Source organism: Vicugna pacos, chromosome 5 (assembly GCF_048564905.1).
Source record: "Vicugna pacos chromosome 5, VicPac4, whole genome shotgun sequence".
NCBI classification, from domain to species: Eukaryota; Metazoa; Chordata; class Mammalia; order Artiodactyla; family Camelidae; genus Vicugna; species Vicugna pacos.
This window is the reverse complement of record NC_132991.1, coordinates 20,127,696-20,142,175: the sequence shown is the minus strand read 5'-3', so window position 1 is coordinate 20,142,175 and position 14,480 is coordinate 20,127,696. Positions and strand designations below refer to the sequence as shown.

The 14,480-nt window shown below is 34.0% G+C and overlaps 1 protein-coding gene across 1 annotated transcript in view; it reads left to right on the top strand.

Annotated features, from left to right (window-relative positions):
* The window catches only part of LOC102544705 (low-density lipoprotein receptor-related protein 1B), a 316,032-nt gene that overhangs the window by 145,500 nt on the left and 156,052 nt on the right, over nucleotides 1-14,480 (top strand). The window contains exons 25-27 of the mRNA XM_072962065.1: nucleotides 179-295; nucleotides 418-537; nucleotides 1,941-2,060. Of these exons, the coding sequence (XP_072818166.1) occupies nucleotides 179-295; nucleotides 418-537; nucleotides 1,941-2,060 (357 nt within the window). The remainder of the gene's footprint in view (nucleotides 1-178; nucleotides 296-417; nucleotides 538-1,940; nucleotides 2,061-14,480) is intronic.

Here is a 14,480-nt window from a genome sequence, read left to right as displayed (position 1 = left end):
CATAGCTTAATTGTACATGTGAATCTAATAGCTATCTACATGTGAAACATTTGCATTGTGCTCTAGGACATATTTAATCTCATAATACAATAAACACTTTGAATGTCAGAAAAGCCCTGTTTAAGAATTCATGAGCTGAGATTTTCATTCCATGACACCTATATGTTTCCTCCCCTAGCTGAATTTAAATGTCAGCCCGGCCGGTTTCAGTGTGGAACGGGGCTCTGTGCTCTGCCCGCTTTCATCTGTGATGGAGAGAATGACTGTGGCGACAATTCTGATGAGCTCAACTGTGGTAGGTGATTCCATCCGTAACCAAGGAGAACATAAATCTAATTCTTAGCTGATTATATCTGCACCGATTTAAATTCAGACACAGGCTTTAGCGCAGGATTCTTTGTTCTTTCCATCTTTTAGACACACACGTCTGCCTCTCAGGTCAGTTCAAGTGTACCAAGAACCAGAAATGCATCCCGGTAAACCTCAGATGTAACGGGCAGGACGACTGTGGGGACGAGGAAGATGAAAGGGACTGTCGTAAGTCACCTCAGCATGTTCTGTGTTACATCTGACTCCCAGCTGAAATTGGTCTAAAATTATTATTGTCATCACAGACGTATATGGTATAGAAGATACAACCACAAGGATGAGCAAACAATTCCAAACAGGTGTCTATAGGGATGAAGTATTTAAAAAACTCTGTATAAAAAATATAGAGAAATGTAAAACATGAGTGACCTTTATTTTAAAAGCTACCTAGAGATTATTGACAAACATGAAAAAACACACATTCACCCACTTCATCCTTAAGAGAAATAGCAAAAACAAAATACTGCTGATTATGGTGTTTTCTTAAAAAATAATTTTTAGTCATATTAAGTAGCTACAGGTGCATTTCTTCTATTGATTTAATTGGTTACTTGAAATCAACTCCATTTCAATTAGAGATTTTTTTCCCCAAAACAATGTATTCAATGTATAACAAGAAACAAAAATCTAGTCAAAATAACCTAACAAAATTACTTGTTAAAAGTGTAAATAATACTCCTTTTAAAATATCTTAACAAGGGATTTCAAGAAACAATTATAAAGTATCTTTCATTCTAACTGCCTTTTATTCCCATCTCACGTTAAAAAAATATTATTGCATTAAATGGAAGGCAAACCACTTTACATTATATAATAGTGCATGTAGGCAGGTAGGCACGTACACACTTACATATACACACGCACAGGATCTGAATGATAGAACACTTGTCAAGTTTCAGGGCTTCAGGAGAACTGATGTCAACATTTCTGTCTTGCTGAAGTTTTATTTTATTCCCCTAAAACTTTTTATCAGTAAATAATGTGCAGTCATCCAGCAATTTGATTAAGATGGTGCATTCAGAATAAAGTCAGTACCAGTTCTTTATGGTTAGCCATTCTAGAAGCTGATCCATTAAACTGTCTAGGATTTGTGATGCAGTTACAATTTGAGTCAGATGTTCACCTCTTCCCTCAAAAACTCAACACAACTAGAGGCTTTGATAAATTTTATGATTTTTATTTCCTCATTCTCTGATTTTAGCCTTTTTCCATTAATAAAAATGCATGTTATAAATTCTTAAATTCATTTATCTAGAAAAAAGTTACTTTGAAAGACCCTGAGTTCTTTATTTTTAGTTTCAAGACATCTAATCAAGGTGGGGTAGTTTCAAAAACTCTTGAGTTTTATCAAATGCCTCATTGCAGAATTATGTTTTATTTATTTGTACTGGAATGGATAATAGGAATACATTATAGATAATTAAAAGTTAACAAAAAACTCCTCACCTATGAGCCCTATTAATTAAAAGATGATGCATTTTCAATTGACTAGTTTAATGATTTGTCTAATTGCTTTTTAAATAAAATGTTCTTGTCTAAAGCTACATTTTAACAGATGCTTTCTTCTTAAGCTGAAAACAGCTGCTCTCCAGACTACTTCCAATGTAAAACTACCAAACATTGCATTTCCAAGCTGTGGGTTTGTGATGAGGACCCAGACTGCGCAGATGCATCAGACGAGGCCAACTGCGGTGAGTGTTTCGCCACCATGGATCTTAGCTATTGTATTTGTATCATTTAAGATGGCCATAGTGAAGTGAATCTGAACACAATTCTGATACACCTCAAGTCTTACATGAGAAGGTTTCATCTGTGTGTTCCCAGAGTCAACAACCTCCAATTAGCTCTTTTAATAAAAAGCATGGAAGGGTAAGGCAGAAGAGAAGTATTGCTTAGTATATGTCGAAACTGTTTCTAAAAAGACAGATCTAAAAGGTAGGATAAAACTATCTTCTCATGTTAGAGTATTCGCATTGAATGAACAGAAACAATGAAATATTCTTTTCATAGAATACTGTTTTCATATTGTTCTAGACTTCATTTTTCTCCTTAAATCCGTATGCTTTTCCACTTCCCTGATGATTATTGTTTCTTCTTAAACATGGTGGGAAAAAGGGAAAAGAGGATATGTTCTGTTTTAGTAGATGACAGCAATCACTTACATTAGCTATTGTTTCTGAAATATTAATATTTTCACTTAAAATCAATTACTTTATTTTCAATTATCATTTCTTAATTAGCACTGCAGAAATAGAGAATGTGTGTATTCATTTTGTTTAGTGCATTTGATTCTATCTTGAAAATGTCAACAATGAGACAGGAATGAAAGTAGTTTTCATATGTAACTCAATATTTATTAAACATTAATTGAGGATATTTTCAGGTGAATGCACCAAACTTGGCGTTGTTGGGGAAGCAAAAAAGGATTTAGTCTAGTAATTGATTAGAAAAGACAAAGTTTGTCCAAACTAAAGACAGAATTTCCAGGCTTCATAGACAAAATTATGTTAAATGCATTTGCTAGATTCCACACTACTTGTAATCAAGTCTTTTGTGAGAAATCAGAATAATGAAAAACTTTTAAATTCTTTGACATTCTGTTATATTGAACAACGCTCATAAGCTACATGTATAATCATGTAATGTGACTTCGAGTGTTGTTTTTTTCCTAAGGCAGTCTCCATATGACTGTCTTCAGGACATGCAACCAGTATAGCTTATCACTTCATAGTGTCATAAAAACTCCATTTATTGCTTTGTAGAATTTGTCTTCATAATCAGTTCACAAGGCCTCCAGGTACATTCATCAGCAATTTGTCCATAACAATTATCATGGACTTCTGCAGACTAGTGTATGTTACTGGGTATTTTGCTCTGTTGTCTTTTGCGTTTTGGTTTACCAACGCAACCAGGAATAATGATTTATATTAGCTATCTGAATAGTTTCTTGGCTGAAATTTTTTTTTCTATATTTTGTTCTTCTTCCACCTCACTTTGATATGATTTAACTGTTCTGATAGATTATATTGTTCAAACGGATAATTTTCCATCATCATAATAACAGTAATGCCTAATGTTTATTTGGTTTACCACATCATATGGCTGAAGAGATGTGTTAAAAGCTGACAGTGGTTACTTCACTTAACCACTTTATTATCCCTATTTTGTGGATGAGGAAAATGAGGCCCAAGGAATAACTTGACCAAAATCCCATAGCTGGCAAGTGGTGGAACTGGGACTTGAATCCAGGGTTACTCGACACCAGAGCGTCTGCTCTGGGAACATAGCATAATCCACCTCATCCTTTCTACATAAAGAGGAAAATACTTAAATATTTTCTGTTATAAAGTTCTGTAGGATCTCTTAGCCACCATTATTGTTGTTAGTTCCAGACCAGCATGCAAATACACACCTACATACAGAAAAAAGGGAAAGGATGAAAGAGGGTTACCATTTGATTTGTCTTAAACCCACTACAAAATTTTACTGTGAGCTGATGCTAATTTAATTTAAAGAAACTCCTACATCCTGTTTTAGCATGGCATTTATCAATCCTTATTTTTGAAGGAGCTAAAAGACCGCCTTCTTTCCCTTTCCCCTCTTCAATAAATGTAGAAATGCCACGTATTTTTGCTGATTCTGTTAACACCCTCTTTTGATGCTTTATTGAGTGGGAAGGAAACATAACTCTTCTTAAAGACTAACCCTGTCGTGCCTCTGCCTTATTGTTTGAATCTAAGTTGCATGTTTCTTTGTGGGTGAGAATGGGACTTGGCTACGATAGGGGATGTATTTCACAGGTCAGGTGGCCAGGCAGGATGTGCCATAGACTTGCATTAAAGGCTGTTGAGTGACTGGCCTATTGTCTGTTGCAAGATCTCCACCTGCAACCAATTTTTGTTTTGGTTGCCTCCTGTACTGTCTTAGACCAGCGCTCAATGTAGAGGAGATTCTCTTTTCCTCTTGGAGTTCACTTAGCCCTTCCATCTTTTTTCTCAGCACCAGTATTTATATTTAACTACAGTGCTACATCTCATTGACTTCTATCAGTCCTGCAGTTCCAGCATTGTAGTCAGTTCTACCTTGACCTAAATGAAATGTTTTGTTTTGTTTTGCTTTTAATTGTGTAAATAAAGCCAATGTAGAAGCCCATGCACATGGGCGAGAGACACAGATACAGACAGACACTGTGGAAAAGCCTAGCGAAACAGAGCACAGTGACTTAACAAAAACAAAATACACATGTAGTATATGGAAATGGATAACCAGCAATGTGTAAATATTTTAACAATTATTTAATTTCTATATTTACCAGAATACCACATTTGTTGAATTCAGCCCAAGGTGACTTTTGCAATCTTATGAGTACATAATAATTTAATCAGTAATATTTAACATGTGTAAAAATTGTGTGCTAGTCTAGAAATAAAGGAGGCTTTGAAACCCCTTTGAACAGATATGGATTAAATATAATTTAGGAGTCTTTGTCCAATGATCTAGTTGTGGTGAGCCTTTAATTTAAAAATTAAACCAACTGCATAATTTCCCATATTATTATACCTAGTTTTTGAAATTGCTACATTTGAGTCCATGAAAGCTACATTTGGCACATTTGGATTTAAATTCAAAAATATTTTTAAAACACCTTTTAATTCTGTTTCTGTGTAAGCATACATTTAAATCTGTGTTACCCTCAGAGTCATAGCAAGATACAGTGGGCCAGTCTTAGCCGCAGACAGCCAACTATACTAAGCCACTTTACATAAGGAACTTGAGCGTGCATGGATTTTGGAATCCACAGACATCCTGGAACCAATCCCCTGTGGATACCAAGGGAGGATGGCAGTTGCAAAGTTTGTTTTGTGAATTATTAATAGTTATTATAGAATTCTTTTTATTTAAAGTTGTTTATTTTTATCTCACTCTATGCCCAAAGATAAACAAGCTTTTTAAAATGTAGATATACCCTCTTTCACTAGACTATTGATGTTAGCTACTCTTGGAAGGCTGTTTCACTGTTTATTACAATACTGGGGGAACACACATTTGAATGCCTGACAACAATAAGTAGAATACTCCAGTTGTGGCAGCTGTGGGATTTTCATTCAGAATCTCACTTTCAAACTTTATTCACCCTTTCTGCCTGCCATTATCTATTTTAGGAATGAAATGTGGATTTAGGGATTTGACAGATCTGTACTGGATTCATACTTCAGCTTTGTATTCAGAGTAGAAATTTTTCTACAATTTGACTCTTGTAAGATGATAACAGAATATGTCTTTCCATTATGTTCTCTCTCCCTGGTGTTCAGTTTAGACTCTCAGTGCCCTAGATCTCTGTGAAACATTCTTTTCATCAGTTTCCTGCATGGGCTTTCCTGGTTGACTTCGCAATCACAGCTCCACTCTCTAGAATCGACTGTTTGCTCTGCCACATTGCTCCTCCCTGTGGTTTCTTTTCCTACTTTCTTCTTCTACATCCCTTCACCTGATCTAGAACTGTGTCGCCAAAGAGAGTCTTACTTCTATGTGGATTGAGCATAATTTGCTACTTTTGAGAAGTCTTGATTTACAACCTGCCTGCTGCTTGGCTAGTTATTTTTACTTAATGCATTTGCTGTAATCCCGTTAGATGTGGCTTGTGAGAAGAACTTGAACTTCCTGCAGTTTCTTTGTACTCTCCACGGCCTGGATTTCAAACATGACACTGAACACATTCAAACCAAAAACGAGAACTCATCGATGCTTGTTTTTATTGTTCATTAAATGTCTGATGAGGAAATTTGAATCGGGTTACCCAAGCTATGAAAATATAAGAAAAATATACATTTTTAAGTTTAAGTGAGTATGTATTAAATTATAAAATATTTCAAACGTACAGATTTGTACAGAAATTATACAGTAAGCGCCATGTAACATTTTTAATAGACTCAACATTTGGCTGAAGGTATCTCTTTAAAACATCTAAATGCCTACAATAATAACTGCAGCCCATTTCTGTCCTTATATGCCTTTGTGTTAGCTGGTAGGGAGGATAAAGGGCCGCTACTCTGCACACGCTTTGGGACCCTTCTGGGCCCTGTGACCTGGTTGGTCTGGTCTGTAGTAACTAACCTGTGCTGTGGAGTGCGGGCATCACTCTTTGTCCCCACAACTCCATTCTTGATGAGTTGCCACCCCATCTTAAGTTTCTGCTGATCCATGAAACCCCTTGAGCTAAGATCCTCACAGAGACATATGATCCTGCAAATTTCCAGGTCTCCACAGGAGCTAGGGAGACCACCTCGTGCTTATCTAGCTGGCTATCACCCACTTTTAATATCATGGAATCAGTCGTTCCTGAGTTCTGCTGGCTATGTCGTACACCTGGTACTTGATGTTTCTCCTAGAAGCTTGGCATCTCCCCAAGATAAAAGTGGGTCAGCGTTAACACTTGTCTTTTCAGTGTTCTTGGCCTGTCTCGTGTCAGTCTAAATGGCCCACCCCTGTCTTGAGCATGAATGCAGCTAAACCCTCCACTCAACCCCTGCTGTTCCTCTCAGTCTCTCAGGATCAGTGGGCATTAGTCTACTTTTTCTGCTTGCCTGAAAGAAACGGATTCTGCATCGTATCTTACTGATTACTGAGGTGACATTTGCCTACCTCACCCCTCAACCCTGATGAAACAGCTGTGGAACAAGATAAGTTATGAGGGAGAGAAATGAAACCACATTGTTTGATTGTTTTACAAAATGTTTTGATTGTATACTTACCTGACCCCAGATATTTGTAAAATAGCACTTAATAACATCCTATAGAATCATTTTCTCTCAGAACATACTTTGTGCATATTGTCTAGTATATAAGTGATGCTGGGGTCTGTGTGGTTGACAGTCCAATGCTAAAACTTCAAAAAATAATTACATAGCTCTATGTTGCTACTTTAAAAACACAGTGTATACATATGCCATCTTTTAAATATAATTTTTAGTAATAATTTAATTTTTCATACATTTCCAAACTTTTAAACTAATTGTGGTTAAAATAAACATATTTGTAGACAAACCTGTTAACACGTAGAGCTTACAGGTGTGTTTTTATACTAGTACTGTATTTCTACATTTTATGCTAAAATTTTTGAAGTATTATATTTTGCTGTCATTCACCTATTTATTTGTTTTGGAAAATTCAATATTTTCTCTTTCTTCTGTCAGTTACATTTGTGTATATGTCTGTGTGTGTGTGTGTGTGTGTGTGTGTGTGTGTATGACAGAGAGGGAGAAAGAAAGAGACTCTTTTGCAAAAACATTTTGGTTCCAGTGGAGTCCTTGAAGAAGAGCCTATCTGTATGAATGGCACCAGGAAATTGCCTTCTAGCTTTTATACAAATGAATGAATGGACTACACGTGGATCACTGAATAGTCTAAGTGGAACACATTTTTTTTTTAATAACTTATATTCAGTAACCGTTATGCATTGACTGTTTCTCTGCCACAAGGATGTGCAATTATTTGGTGGTTATTTTATTTTTCTCTCTTAATAATAAGAGGAAACTGTTAGATTTAAAATTGCACAAAACTAAAGAAGAGCCCATGTAATGAGTCAGGAGGCCTGCCAAATGTTCCAGGCTCTGGGTTGATCTGTAGTAAAAGGCAAGAGAGGAAATAGCTTTTTGCCAGTGAGGATTATAGTTGAGTTTGTAAGGAGGAAAGCTGCACATGAGTTTTAATAAGAACTGGGTTCGTGCAGTTGATATTTTTTTAAAAGAAATCGAGTCATTAATTTAACATAATGTGTTATTTTTATTTGAAAAACTTCATCCTTGTCATACTGCTCCTCTCATCCTTGGCCAAGTATATTTGATTCTCTAAAAATAAGTAAAATAAAATCTCTTTCTCTCTCTCTCTCTCACACACACACACACACACAAACCCTGGTAGCAGATTTATAGCAGTACTTGGGGAGAATAAATATTAGACAATTTATAAAAATATAAAAAGTGTAAAACTTTAAAAATTTGTCTCCTTTAACCTACCTTTAGAACAAAAATATGTGTGTTTGTTTTAGATTATGAGATTCTGTTAACATATCCTTTGGGCTGGCAGTTTCCTTAGAGAATATTCTACATTTATATTTTCAGGGGTTATTTAATGTTTAGTACCATGTGTATACAGTATATGATTATACTGTATATTAGTGAATGAAAATAGGTAGAATGCAAGATTACGATGCTTTTTCTTAGCAGCAACACTTCGTAACACGTCTAGAGTAGAAAGTATTTTTGTTTATCCCTTAAAGAAAACTTAGATTTGTGCTTATATGTTAAAATCAGTTTGAGGATCCAAGTGGTATCAGATTTTGTTTACAAAAAGACTATCCATTTTCTGCCATTAACATTTCAGGACAGAACATAGTAATGAGAATAAAAGACCTATTGTAGAGTTGTAACTGTACCACTTATTAGCTTTGTAATCTGTGTATAGCGAACAGATGTTGTATAGATGATTATTCTGACAGCCATACTTATGCTCCAATCAGTTTTAGATTCAATGCCTGAGATGCAAAGCCTCTGGGATAGATTTTTCTTGTCATCAGGCCACTGTTCATATATGGTTCCTTGTTCAGAGTTCATGTGGGAAATGGGAGAGGAAAGAGAGGTGATGTAGGAGTTAGTGTGTGGTAATGAACTCTCTTAACTCCTGCTGGGTTATGGATGCCGGAGTAAATTATTATTTTTATTATCCTTTGAAATCTTAACTTTCTAATTAATATTTTTATTTCTCAAATCCAAAAATCTTGAGAGCAATTTTAAGAAGAATATGAACAGAAATTCTTCATGATCAGTTTCCTGTGACCTAAAGCAGAATTGGCTTGAAAAATACAGTTTAGAGGCTAGAGAGATAAAATAGAGAGCAGAGCTACCCTGTGACCTGAGGTTTCTCATCCCTATAAGGTCATATTATCCATATGGTTACAACACTTCCCTTCAGACCTCTATGGTCTAAGAAAGAGACAAATTTCCAGTATATAAATATTTCTTTTGATATAGTTACTGGGTTTTGACTAACATTTAAGGAAAAGCAGAATATAAACTGATGCTGTTTATTGAAGTTCAAGTAAATCTAATTACATTTTCAATTAATGATATTTGGATTATGTGAATTGTGTATCTTACTCAAGCAATCAGATGATTAATTTAAGTTCATATATTTATATTTAATCTTAAACTAATAGAAAGTTACATATGTGTATATCTGCAGTAATGTAGTAACCATTTTGCTGTAAATGCTAATATCAAATGTTAACATTGAAGAAAAATGTATGGTATTTGTTTTAATTCATTGCAATCAGTTCTTCAGGAATAGAGTGTACTGACAATTGTTATTAAATATTGAGTTGAAGACTCAAAAAAAATCCATATCATAATGCTGGGAACTTATTTCTAAGTGTTATAAACTAGCATACAACTTTAATCAATTAAGCTGTCGAAAGAGTAACATCTAAACTGTTTCAACTTGTTGAAGATATTCCTAAAATCAATCTAATTTCTTCTGTCACCAAGTAAACTGTAATGGCAAAAATTCCTTATATGACTTAATAGCATACATAGCTTTAGATCTCCATTCTGAATATTCTTATTATATTACATTTTTAAAAATCAAATATGGAGACTTTATATTTTCGGCTTCTTTGTTATTAGCTTCTGAATCCTAAACACAAAAATGTACTCATGAAATTAAATATATTACTTAATTCCAATTAATCATGTTTTTCTATAAAAGATCATACAGTTATGCCTGTTAGCAGTTACATCTGTGTATCAAGAAGTAGATGCCTAAAAAAAAAAGAAGTAGATGCTGCACATGGCTATTTCTGTCTGTTCCTACAAGTGTTTCATAGATGGTGGGATGTTATATTACTTTATGAATGTGTGTCCTTCAAGTTCTCTGGATGAACTTAGAGTTCTTGGTATGAGCATGTACCCAGTCCCATGATGATTACTGCTTCAAGAAGAGAATCTTTTGGATTCTCAGATCTTCATTGTGGTCTTTGTAGCATTTAAAACCACAAGATTCTTCATATAAAGAGGCACTGAGCAGTAAAAATCCCACTGGGTAACTATCAGGGAACCACAGAGGTACAGGAAACTACCTTTAGTAATCATAAAACATTTTATGAACTCAATTCTCAGATAGTTCAGTCAGTTCTTTTTGAATAAAGGACATTTCACTGAGTCAGAGAGAAGAAAATTGAGGATCAATCACTTAAAATATAAACAAAAATAAACATATTTTTTTCTTTCTGAATTTACCATGTCCAACTCATAATATCTGAATAAAAGTAATTAAGCTTTGCATCTTTGTAACATTCATTTGTTTAAAAAATTAATAAGTATCTTCTGAAAATGTTAAGCCTTAGTGACACTAGGAATTCAAAAAAAAGTCTAACAATGAAATTAATAGTTTTGAAAGCTTATTGCTAGGCATTGTGCTAAATTTATATGAATTGTATCATTTAATCTTCATAACAATCCTATGAGAGAGTATTATGTGAGAGAGGATAACTATCATTATTTGCTATTTTATCAGTAAGGATATAAGCCTCAGAGAGTGTAAGTAATTTTCCTCGGGTCTCCCAAGTAGAAAGTGGATGAGCAGAATTTGAATCCACAGGATATGTCTCTAGCCCCATACACTTAACCATTACTCACTCCATAGAGCTTCCTTGCCCTGGATTAAATTTGTAACAAGACAAGGAATTAAGACACAGATTTAAATGATCCAAGACAAATTGGAATGTATATAAATATCATCATAAAAATATATATTTATATAGTTTTTTAAATAACTTATTGTCACAAAAAGTGAGTGGGAGTAGGAGTGGCAATACAGGGATGCCTTCTCTGTAGACAATTTGAAAGTAAAAATGAACCAAAACCAGTCTGGTTGTTATTAACACCATTCTTCATTGAAAATTCTCAACACAGTCAATGATTAAAACCCTTTCTCTACAAAGACAGACCACTGATTGTGATCCCAGATGGAAATCTAGTGGCTTACCATAGAGGTAATAGGAAAAATAAGTACAATGAAAACAATGTCATTAAGTTCTAGTTTGACACAATTCTGGTTTGACCTTAGCCTATCAAAATCCAGCTCTCCTTTTGTTCAAAAGGGAGATTGGTGAGTGTTGAGAGGAGCCCTATCTTTCCATGACCAAACTTTTCATAATGAGGCAACTAGAAAGAATGAAAGAGAATTGAACAGGAGATAACTTTCTCACCAGCCGGTCAAAACTGTAACACCCTGCTCAGACTCTGAACTGTCTGGTGCATGATCCAGTTCATGCAGGTCATACGTTCGAAAATATTGTCCTCCTCTTGGTTAACTGAATGAAAGAACATGAATATAGAGTTTTTTTAGATCATATATCTTTTCCTTCCTGAAACTTTTCTGCTGAATAAATATATATATATATAAAAATAATATATATTTTTTCAGGAAATGGAGGCATTCCTCAGAGTCTAATTCTAAGCATTATACAAGTCATTAAGGAACTGTAATGGTGCTTTTAAAAATGTCGTCTTCATTATATTCTTATTCAAAAGTTTCTCCCAGTCTAAATGTAGTGTAAATAATACAGGGGATCTGTTAATAGATAAAATCAATTCTAGAATTATTGTTATCAGCTTCTTATTAATTTTGTATGAATAAACTGTTACTAAATAGATTAAAATACAGATGGCTATTGAGAAGAGAATGTTTGCTCATGCTAACATTACTCTTAGTATATTTTCAAAAACTTTTACCCTGTAGAAGTGAAGGTTATGAACACTGTGCTTTGTTCCAATTTTTTGAAAATTTTAGTAACAAGAAAGCATTTTTTTCTTTTTCCTATTTTATGAAATTTGGTAATTAACCACTGGGCATGAACTATCCAGATTCTTCTTTGGAAGATACAGTTAAGTCTTGGCACTAAATGTTGTATTTGTTGGCAATGAAACAAATTCAAGAAATGAACATGCTAAAATCTCTGGTTTGAAATAGTTAAAACAAAAGTAATTACATTTGACTCTGTTGACTAAAGGTATGACCAGTCAAAAGCTATCAGCGTAGGGTAAGGGGGTGTCAGTACCAATCTAAATTCCGGAGCTTTTTTCGTGCTATTTGGTTTTCACAGCTGGGATTTACTACTTCTTTCTGGTACAAAATTATTCTTTCACCCGGTTTCATTTTTTTGGCTCAATTTTGTGACTTAGTAATTTTCAACATCTTACTGGCAGATGGAAAGTGTTCACTAACCATGTTGCTGAATTAATACAGAATGTATTTCTAAACCACAATAAAGGATGGAGCTGAAAATGTCATGTCCACTTAGCTTCATCTAAGGCTCATGTATTATTATGATGTTCACAGGATCTTCAAAGGAAAAGGATCCTTAGAAGTCATCTGGTTTTACCCCACTTTAATAGGACCACATCTATCATCCGTAATCTAAACAAACAAACAAAAAAGCAAACAGAAACACTTCTTTATGTTTAGGTAAAATCCTCATAATATAAATTAAGCCTGTTTTTTTTTTCCTTTTAAATTATTCCCAGTGAAAATATTGAATAACCTAACACTATGCTTTGTGTTAAAGTCCTTTGTTTAAGGACCCTCAAATTAATTTTTCTACATCCTTCTTCAGGCCAAATAATTTCATTTTCTTTAATCTGTCTACGTGGGCTCTATTTTCCATTTTCCTAATCAGCTCTTTAGCTCTCTCCAGAAACCATCCCAACTTATATGCTGTGGTTATGATCTATGGAACAGATCATCAGATTAAATCATCACCATTCTCAAGATAATGAACATGTTCACACCTAGACATTTGTTTCCTTTTGCAATACATCTCCCTCACACCACTCCCTATATCATTGCCTCCACAGACAATCACTCATCTGCTTTCAGTCACTGTAGATTAGTGTGCATTAGATAAAACTGGAGTCATACAGTATGTATTCATTTTTGTCTGGCTTATTTCGCTTAGCTTAATTATTTGTGATCCATGTTGGTGGTTGTATCAAATGTTCATTCTTTACATTGCTGTGAAGAATTCTATTGTATGGATATACCACAGTATTTTTTTATCTATGTACCCATTTATGATCATGGGTTAATTTAAGGTTTTTATTTTATTTATATTTTTTATTATCTTTTTTAATTGAAGTACTGTCAATTAAAGTTACAATGTGTCAATTTCTGGTGTACAGCACACTGTCTCAGTCATGAATATACAAATATTTGTTTTCATATTTTTTATGAAAGGTTATTACAAAATATTGAACATAGTTCCCTGTGCTACACAGCAGAAACTTATTTTTTAATCTATTTTTATACATAGTGACTAAGATTTGTAAGGGTTTTTATTTTAAATTGAAGTATAGTTGATATAAAATACTATGTTTCAGGTGTACAATATAGTAATTCACATTTTAAATGTTGTATCTCTTTATAGTTATTATAAAATATTTCCTATATTCCCCATGTTGTACAATACATCCTTGTAGTTTATTTTATACTTAATAGTTTGTACCTTGTAATCCCCTGATTCAGGTTTTAGACTATTGCAAATCAAACTTCTAAGAACAGTCCACGTATTAGTCTTTGTATAGACACGTGCTTTCTTTTCTCTAGAGGTAGAAGACCAGAACATACGATAAGTGTATGCTTAACTTTTAAAGAAAATATCGAACTCCTATCCAAAGTGGTTGTACCATTTTACATTCACACTGGCAGTGTGGGAGAATCTGAATTTCTCCATATCCTTGCCAATACTCGATACTTTCAACTTTCAGTCATTCTGGTAGATGTGTAGTGGTGTCTCATTGTGGTTTTAATTTGCATTTCATTAATGACTAATGATATTGAACATCATTTCATATGCTTGCTTGCTGTCTGTGTATTTTCCTTGGCGAAGTATCTATTCATATAATTTTCCTACTTTTTATTTGATTGTTTGTTCTTGTATTATTGAATTTTGCAAGTACTTTTATATATTCTGGATCCAAGTTATTTTTTGAACAAATGCTTTTCAAATATTTTCTCATAGTCTATGCCTTGTCTTTTCATCCTTCTCTTCTCCTTAC